The sequence below is a fragment of the Carex rostrata genome, chromosome 8 (assembly GCF_964058835.1).
Source record: "Carex rostrata chromosome 8, lpCarRost1.2, whole genome shotgun sequence".
Lineage (NCBI taxonomy): Eukaryota > Viridiplantae > Streptophyta > Magnoliopsida > Poales > Cyperaceae > Carex > Carex rostrata.
The window spans coordinates 14,240,821-14,250,307 of record NC_135925.1 but is presented as its reverse complement, the minus strand read 5'-3'; the positions used below and the strand labels follow the sequence as shown (position 1 = coordinate 14,250,307).

At 34.9% G+C, this 9,487-nt stretch overlaps 1 protein-coding gene across 1 annotated transcript; it reads left to right on the top strand.

Moving 5' to 3' along the window:
- The first annotated feature begins 292 nt into the window (after positions 1–292).
- LOC144558176 (protein ACTIVITY OF BC1 COMPLEX KINASE 1, chloroplastic-like) lies at positions 293–6,952 on the top strand. Its single transcript, XM_078306945.1, has 14 exons — positions 293–597; positions 889–1,095; positions 1,676–1,765; positions 1,882–2,028; positions 2,362–2,526; positions 2,935–3,075; positions 3,249–3,428; positions 4,014–4,209; positions 4,651–4,778; positions 5,129–5,200; positions 5,354–5,466; positions 5,966–6,113; positions 6,194–6,263; positions 6,698–6,952. Exons 1-14 carry the CDS (start codon positions 310–312, stop codon positions 6,763–6,765), a joined length of 2,013 nt encoding a protein of 670 aa, XP_078163071.1. The 5' UTR covers positions 293–309; the 3' UTR covers positions 6,766–6,952.
- The last annotated feature ends 2,535 nt before the right edge of the window (positions 6,953–9,487 follow it).

Below are 9,487 nucleotides of genomic sequence, written 5' to 3'. Positions count from 1 at the left end.
GTACAAAATTTAATGGAGAAGCTAATAAATATATTAGCTGATGTCAAAATAATTAGAAATTATAATTTTCAGTTTACCATTTTCCGAAAGAGAACAAAATGCATGTAAAAATTGAAAACAATACAAAGACTATTTATTCGTTTAGCGTTACGTGGGCTTGTTACGACAACAAAACAAACAAACAAAAAAATCGCAGTTATAACCGGATTCTTTGACGAATCCAGCAGGATTCCCTCTTCCCCATCCTTTTATTTTGTTCTTGTAGTTCGATTCGGATTACCTCCAAGGGTGGGAAATCGAAAGCGAACTATGGAGCTGTACACAATCTTTCGACCAACCACTTCAGATTCGTCTCGCCTTCTGTTACCTATAAGATGTAGGTATCATCGATCTTCAATTGTATCAAGGGATAAACAGTCAAGGTTGTTTCGAGTTTTAAATGCAGCTTCTGGAGCCGTTTCTGTTTCCCCAAAAAAATTAATTCCATTGGAAAAGAGAGGCAAAAACACATCAAATGGATCTTCCAGTAGTGCACTGGAACAGCTCGACATTGAACGTGGCGTTTGTATCCCGTTTCGGAAGTATAGCCCCCAGATGGTAATATTTCACTTCTTTTCTTTTAAGGATAACTTTTGTCATACATAAAGATAATATATTTTACTTTGTTATGAGACTTTGAGAAAAATGATATCGTGTTAGTTATCAACCAGTTGTTTTATCAATCCAAATATAAAATTACAAGTTATAACAGCTAAAGATGATTCTAATGTTTACTGTAAAGGTGTAAATGATATAAGTGGTTATGACAGTCTTTGTCGCGATATGGTTTACCAGTAATGGAATCATACTTGCTCATTTCTTTTAATTATGAATTATGATTATGATTAGGTGAGGAACAAAGTGCTGGAGTCAAGAGGGTCAATACTGGGCCTTATGGGTCGAGGAGTGGAGATTATTTGGAAGTTGGGACTTTATTGGTCAGCTCTTATGTACGATTGTTTGGTTGGGAGAGATAAAGAGGTGGTACCTTATCGAGCCCGCCAGCTCCGAAACCTTTTATGTGATTTGGGACCATCCTTTATAAAGGCTGGTCAGGTTAGTAGTTAGCACTCATCACTGGTCCTTTTTATATATGACGAATTTAGGATAGTAATATCAATCATACTCTTGCAAAATGAGAAAGATATAATTTGCATGTTCAATCATGTAATGATGAAAATATCACCTATCCCATATCCTAATTTCTCTAAATGCCAAACTTTACCCTTCTCCTCATTATGTGTAGATACTAGATAGTAATGGAGGGGGTGAATTGGGCATCTTCTAAAGTAAATGGGGATCTATGGATATGGACAATAGCAACAGAGGATATCTTCTCATGATTGTTGGGGCATTGTGATAACTGTTTATATTAGTATCTATCATGTTTCTTATTTCCGAGGGTTATACATCATATTTTGACAGTTTTCAGGGGTACACCTGGAATTGCCACTTTTTTCTAATATACTAGTGCAAAATTTATTAATTTTGTGAAGCTATCATCTGCATTCTCCTGAATGAGTTCTATTGCTTACTTTGCAAATATATAAATTCAAAAGAGGAAAGGGAATAATCATATTTCATTTCTCTAAAGAAACTTGGTTCTACTTTTTTTTTTTTTTTTTTGGCTTTTAAGGTTTTAGCAAATAGACCTGACATAATCAGAGAAGACTACATGAATGAGCTATGTATTCTCCAAGACGATGTTCCTTCTTTTCCTAATAAGGTGTTTACTGGTAAACTAATAACTAATTACCAAAAATGATCTTCCTTCAAAAAGATTATTGCAAAGAGTTTATATGCACTGTGCATCTTGTTTACTTGACCTGCTTTCTCTTTTAGGTGGCATTTGCAATAATGGAAGATGAACTTGGGCAACCTCTGGAGCAGGTATTCAGTAGAATTTCATCACAAACAATAGCTGCTGCTAGTCTAGGCCAGGTGTACTGTGCCACTTTGAGGGACACTGGAGAGGATGTTGCCATAAAGGTGTTCATCAACTAGTTTTGATGCAATTTTCTTTTTTATTGCTCAATTTGTAGTCAGCTAATTAAATTTTGTGACTATGAATCAAATTTTAATGGAATTCAGTAGTATGAATTATGAGATCTCCAAGTTTCTAGTGAATATGGCATAAAAATCATGAACAGTCCCCCAAATTGATTTTCTAAAGATAAAATTAATTTTTCACATTTTTGACTATTCTTGAGAACTTAAATGAAAACTACCAAATTTAGGTATGTTGTGCTTCTTGCTTTGACCGGCAAATTCAATATTTTGTTGTCTTTTTTTATACTCTTTGATGAATGCTGATTTGTGCAGGTACTAAGACCAGGAATAGAGCCAATAATATACCGAGATCTATTCCTTTTTCGTACCTTGGCATCATTTCTAAATGGAATCAGCTTACAAAAATTGGGATGCAATGCTGAACTTATTGTTGATGAATTTGGTGAGAAGCTCTTGGAGGAGCTGGATTACACTCTTGTAAGCCTTCTCAATTTTTCCTTTTATTTAATTTCGGGCATTCTGGATAACCAAAAAGGTGTATTTAACCCTTATCTTAAATTGAACTTTGTGTTACATCCTGAAATTTTACACTTACTGACACAGCATTTCTGTAAATGTACCTGAATCATTGGAACTTTTTTTTTTTGTTTTTAAATACTAAACACTCTTCCTAGCTTAAATTGTTAACTTTATAACTTCTGGAGTAATGTTGAGATCTTTCGTATTTCAATGATAAAGGAAAACTAGTTATCTAATTGATTGCTCATGGAAGCTAAAGTATCAGTCATCTCAATTAAATTATATTCTTACTCAACATTCAAGGACAACGGAAGAACTTTATTCCTTGTTTACTCACTTTTAGTTAACCCATGAAAAAACTGGCAGGAAGCTCGAAATATTGAGGACTTCTTGGAAAATTTCAAGGATGATCCAACTGTGAAAATTCCAAGAGTTTATAAGAAATTATCGGGTTCACGGGTTCTTGCTATGGAATGGATTGATGGAATCAGGTGCACTGATCCTCAGGTTAGCAACTTTATGGTATACTTGTATAAGATCATAAATAATTATATTTTATATGATTCAGAAGTAGCATAAATCAAACTAAAATAATGTAAACAAAGGTAACAAGGTAGATCTGCAGAATGGAACCCCTGCCATTTATTGTATAGATCTTGATTGATAGATTTCTTAGGCAGGCCATAAAAGATGCTGGAATTGATGTAAATGGTTTTCTGACGGTTGGTGTAAGTGCTGCCTTGCGACAGCTGCTTGAATTTGGGTTATTTCATGGGGACCCGCATCCTGGAAATATTTTTGCCATGCGAGATGGCCGTATTGCTTATGTTGACTTTGGAAATGTAGCTGTTCTAAGCCAGGTACTTTCTTTTGGATTTGTTGATGCATGTCTCCCTAATGTTTGATATATGCTTAGTACTCTAATGAATTACATCTCCAATAGGGATCTATGATTTTGGTTAGATTATGATATCAGGCTATTGCTAGCTTATTCTTTCTTTTTTTTGAGGGAAGTAGTATAATATTGTTTGCTTACTCTTGAACTTTGTCGAAAATTAAGACAAAAGTTATATTCCAATCTGCAACTAATCAATTTCAAGTTCAATGTACAACACACATTATGTTACGGAGTCCCTCAGCATAGTTCATAAGATTTCTGGGTTGTTTGAGATGACCAGTTTGAGTTAATGCTTTCATACCTGAATGACTCACGCCTTTTTTTTTTTTTTTTTAAAAATAAAAAAAGAAGTTGAACATGTTGCTCTTTGTAGAATTTGGTCTGGTAAAGGTTTGGATTTTATTTTCCTGTATCTGATTTCTGACTACTTGTCGTTAATGATTTTTTCTTTGAGAGCCGTGCAGGAGCTGCACAGTGATTGTCGTTAATGATTTTAATGCTGAGTTTACTGCTTTCGATGAACTTTTTTTTGTTTTGGGAATTTCAGCAAAATAAGCAGATCTTGATTGATGCTGTGGTGCATGCTGTAAATGAAGATTATGCTGAGATGGCAAATGACTTCACAAGACTTGGCTTTCTGGCAAGTGACACCGACGTTGCTCCTATAATTCCTGCTTTAGAAGCTATTTGGCAGAATTCAGCTGGAAAAGGACTGGCAGACTTCAATTTCCGAAGTGTTACTGGTAAGTCTTGCCGACTAATTTTTCTATAGCATTGGTTGTGCCTTGTGCCCATTTCAATATATTCTGTTTATTTTATTTTATTGGCTGCTCTCATTTTGTGCTTAATTGCACACCTGGAGATAAACAAGGTGATATTTGCACAGTTTAGGGGTAGTTGTTTAGTAATGCAATTGGGGATTTACTTGCAAATTTGAATCTTAACTGCAGCCAAAACAAATTATGCCTTGTTAGTTTGCGTATTATCTTTCTTATTTATTTCCGGGTATTATCTTTCTTATTTATTTCTGGGTTAATTTTCGGACAAAATGTGACAATGCATTGAAAGAACGAAAATTGCATGCTTTACTCATGCATGTTGCCATTTGAAGCATACTGAAACATGTTTCATTTCCGAACTTTCTTATCCATTTCATAATATGCCTTATTGAAATTATGTAACAGGGAAGTTTAACCAGCTTGTGTACAACTTCCCGATTCGCATCCCCGAGAGGTTCTCTCTTGTCATCCGATCTTTATTGACTCAAGAAGGAATTTGCTTTACACTTGAGCCAGACTTCAAGTTTCTTGAGGTTTGACTATATTAGAAAATTGCTACTTGCAGCCTTTCTTGTAGGGGTGCAAACAGGCTGGATATTATCCATCCGTATCTGATCTGTATCCAAGAATTAGATACGGAATATCCGTACGGATATGGATATGGTTTTGAATTTTAATTATCTGTATCTGAATAGTAAATATATACCATATAGTTTAATATAATTATGAAAATATTTATGTATATATCTTCGGATATCCGATATCGGATCCGCATCCGTATCCGATCCGTTTGCACCCCTACTTTCTCGACTTTACTTTTGTTGAATAAGTTTGTAATGTTTTCTGAGTTATCTCCAATATCTCCTTTTCGTTCCTTTTTCAGGTTGCTTATCCTTATATAGCTAAGCGACTTCTGACAGACCCAAATCCTGCCCTGCGTGAACGCTTAATTCAGGTAAGTACTTTTGTTGAGATGCCATGGAACTTGTAGCTATTCAAAAATAATGTATACAAAACAGGTGGGGCAGTGGTTAGATGGCCTCTGAATATTAGCACACCAATGTAATGTAGTGAAAACAAATGACACTAATAGTTTCTTGTTGTGTAGGTGCTCTTTAAAGATGGAGTGTTCCAGTGGAAGAGGCTTGAGAACCTAATTATTCTTGCGAAGGAAAATGTGAATAAAATGAGCCAAAATCCTGCATTGCAAGTAAAAAACACGTAAGCTATTTTACAACTTGTTGATTTTAAACTACCAATTGCACTTATCCATTAATCAGTGTAATAAAAAATCAAAACCTAGTAGCTGGCAAATTCTGACTTTTATCCAAAATGTAATCCTGCCCAAATTTTAGTACAAAAAGCCAATGATCTGAGGCTGAAACTTAAAATGCATAATTTGTGGTTAGTGGGATTTGAACCGTAGACTCCACAATCACGAAATAGAGTTATAACCACTAGACTACATGACATCTAGCATTTCATGAGGGGGGCTGAACTATATAAAAAACTTATAAAAATGAAATATCCAATTAAATCATGGGGTGGCTTATCCACCCCTGGGCAAAGTGTAGATCTGGCCCTGATCCTTAACTAGATTTCTGTAGATTGCTGCTGGTGCTGTCTGCTTGTGAGATTAGACTGTCATAGGAATATTGGGCTAAGAGGGCTATAATGAATGCTCCTTTAGATGCTTATAATTGTTCCTACGTGAAAACAGGCAAACTGATAGAAACCGGCAGTTTGAGAAGAAACTAGATCTGACAGAGACAATAAAGGATGGGGCCCGCACGTTTCTGATTGATGCAGGTATCAGAAGACAGCTTATCATGGCCTTAACAGAAGATTCCAAGCTTCATATTGAAGAGGTATGTAACAATTAAAAATCAATAAATTAATTATCTGATTCTTATTGATCTAATATTTATGAAAATTTTCAACTTTGCAGCTGCTAGATGTATATAGGTTGATCGAAGATCAAATAGACATGCCATCAGTTGCTTTTGAGGTCCTACAAGGTGAGTACAATACCTTTCTATAGTCTTTGTATTTTTCATAGTCTTAGAAATTAATGCATTGCCTTTGATGGCCGTTAGGCACAAATAAGGCTGAGTGACCTCATATATTTGCAAAATGTTGCAAAATAGTGAGGCAGCAATGAGACCTTATCCTCAGAGGAATTTCTATATTTTGGAGTTTTTTTCTTTGATAGCTCTATATCGTTATCTCGTAAAGAGCGTAGGTGTTTTGTTTCATGTTTATTGTTTAATGAATCAGGTAGCTATATAGCTACTTTTTCTCAAAAAAAAGTAGCTATATAGCTACTTTTCGATAAAGATTATTGCAAAGTAGCATTGGAGAGTTAACCACCGTGGGGCCTTATTCACATGGCCTATCAGAAAAACATTGCTTTCATCTATATCTAATAAGAATAATCTTCCTTCCAATGCAGATCTACCTTCAGTTACTCGAGATTTTATGCTTTCGTGGAGTGAGTCTGTACTATCTGATCGCCGATAACTTTTAGGGCTAATATAAGTAACACAGTAACATAGGCAATTTTTGTATACGTTAGTTAAGCATGTATAGCGTGAAAGTAATACAAAACAAATTTTGTAAATTCCCACTCATTTGAAACTATTATATGTAAATTGTACATCTACAAGATTTAAAAATGAGCATTTTAATACTAGTCGCTTTTTGATGCTTAAGTTTATGTCAGGTTTTTCTTTTGTTTTTTTTAAAATATCTGTTAGGTTGTCCAAGATTAAAGTTCAGACTTTTAAAGCTTCATAAATGATGTGTACGGAGGTTATGAAAGTAAAGCAGGAGAAAAAAAATTGTACATTGACATGGCTTGCCTAAGAAGTAAGAAGTAAGAAGTAAGAATAGAAGAATAACTTGTGCCAGGGCGGTAAATTGATAGCTAATTGGACCTGTTCCTAACTTCTTTCTGTAGAGTCGATTTGTCCTTTTTTTTTGTCACCCATATATTTAACTGTGAAGAAAATTATGGTATTGGTATTTCCAAGCAAAAGGTGAGTACCGATTTATAGGGCGTTTCATTTTAATACAGAGTGTTAATTATATATTATTCACATTTATTAAAAATTAGAAAAATAGTTGCATAGTTGTATAAAACAAAAAAATTGGAGAAGAAATTCTCAGAAACATTTATATATTGAGGAACAATATCAATTGATCAATAAAATGTGTGCTAGGATCTAATTTAGAACAACAAGAGAGAAGACAATCGAATAGCACTTTTCTTCAATTTAGCTACAAAAATCTAGTAAAACTTTTACAAAATTTAGATTTAGATATCCACTCAATCAACGGCCTGAGATAGGAACGAGTCATAATCAAACAGCAGGAAGCGCTGCCACGTGGCTACCGAGTCGGCTACTAACCGTATAGAGCAGGACACGGCGGAGGGGCAATGCGGAGAGAGAATCGACGGAGCACGGTGTGGATCTCGTGTGTACGGCGGTCAGAGCGTGAGGGAGATGGGGGCGGTAGTGGTCACCTTAATCTCCTCCGCTATCTGAGAGAGACCAATAAATTTTTTTTTTTAGATTTCTTTTTGTAGATTAATTCATTGAAGAAGAGACTGATCAGTTTTGTAAATTATTTTTATTTATTTTTAAATAAAAAGTTAGTTTGAGAGAACAGTTAAAAGTAGTTTGAAAAGCAAACTAGATAAGATTATGGACAAAATATGTACAGTAGATCGTGGATAAAAATCTTTTCTCAAATATTAATAATAAGATACATGATAATTTATTAGTATAAAGTTTTATCATATAATAATTAAAATCATGTGTATCAAAATGGGGGATATAGCTCAAATGCTCGCTTTGCATGCGAGAGGCATGGGGTTCGATCCCCCGCATCTCCACGTTTTATAAGGGCCTTTTATGTTTTCTCTTCTCCCGATCTTCTTGTAACCAAACGAAAACATGTGGCTGGAAGTTAATTGAAAAGTAAAATTTATTCTTTACAAGAAATTGTTTATCTTTTTTTTTTGGAAAACTTTCGCAAAAGCTGCGAAGTCATGAAAAGAAATCGAACTCTCGACTTTTGGGTACAACAACTCTATGACTTTTTCCTAACCAATTGTGTTACTTCCCCTTTCTCCAAGAAATTGTTTATCAGCAACCCAAATACCCAATCAGGTAAATGGCGGTCTCGATAAATCTTCCTCCCTCCCAACCTCATTTTCCTTCAGTCTGTTTTTTTTTTTTGAGAAAGATATTGCCAGTGGCTACCATTTTCCTTCAGTAAACACTACAGTGACCTAGTGTTTTGCAAACAGACAGGGCTGGTCGGGGCGGGCAAAATCTGGGGCGGGCCACGGGTAGAACGGGCACGGGGGAAATGGGTACACAGGTATTACGGGTCAGGTATTACGGGTTTAATTTTGAAAACCCTTGTCCTGCCCATTTCAAACCCGTGGGTAGCTCGGGTTCGGGGGCAGGGTGGTCCGGGTAGGGGGCGATCCGGTCCGGTCCAAGTTCACGGGTAGGCCGGGTTTTTTTTTTCTTTGTAAACCAATAAATTATAAATTAAAATTCATTTGACATGGTTGATTAATTTTAAGTGATCAAAATTTATTTATTTTAAGTGATCACTTTCCAGTTTGATTAATTATCCTTGCTCGTATCTTTTTATTTTTTTTATGAACATAAATACTTCACAATTTTCAATATTAATTTTCAAATAATAATATTTTCTTATTTCATATTTTTTTTGTAGTTCATTTACGTTTAAATTTAAAAATAGTTATATCCATTTTAATTGCTTATGTAATTATATTTTTTCTATAAAAATAAATAATACATATATACAAAACGAAATAAGAAAATCAAAAGATAAAAATTTCATTTGTTGTGAATTAAAGTCATAAATGTCCAATTTTTGAAAGTAAAAAACTAATTGAGATAAATGAAGGGAAAATAACATTGAAGTAAAGGAAATTACAACTAGCAACTGATAGCTCGCGTTTGAAAGTAAAAATAATACAACGTCGAGATAATCCTAATCGGAATAAGAGTTCCACTGCATCTTTCGTTTTCCCTTTTGCCTGCTTCGCTTAGGTGCAGGATGGGCATATAAAATGCTTGAACCTTATATCCTCCCTTGTGCGTGCCGGGTAGGCGCTAATGCAAGAAGGGTGGAAAGCTTGCAAACATTCCTCGCAACAGAACATCTCACTCCTCTTCCCATATTGGTGACAGTGATT

Coding starts and splice junctions, on each gene's coding strand:
- LOC144558176 (XM_078306945.1), top strand. CDS start 310: ATGGAGCTGTACACAATCTTTCGACCAACCACTTCAGATTCGTCTCGC. Junction 2,029..2,361: donor GAGAGGATGTTGCCATAAAG/GTGTTCATCAAC, acceptor TGATTTGTGCAG/GTACTAAGACCAGGAATAGA. Junction 3,429..4,013: donor ATGTAGCTGTTCTAAGCCAG/GTACTTTCTTTT, acceptor TGGGAATTTCAG/CAAAATAAGCAGATCTTGAT.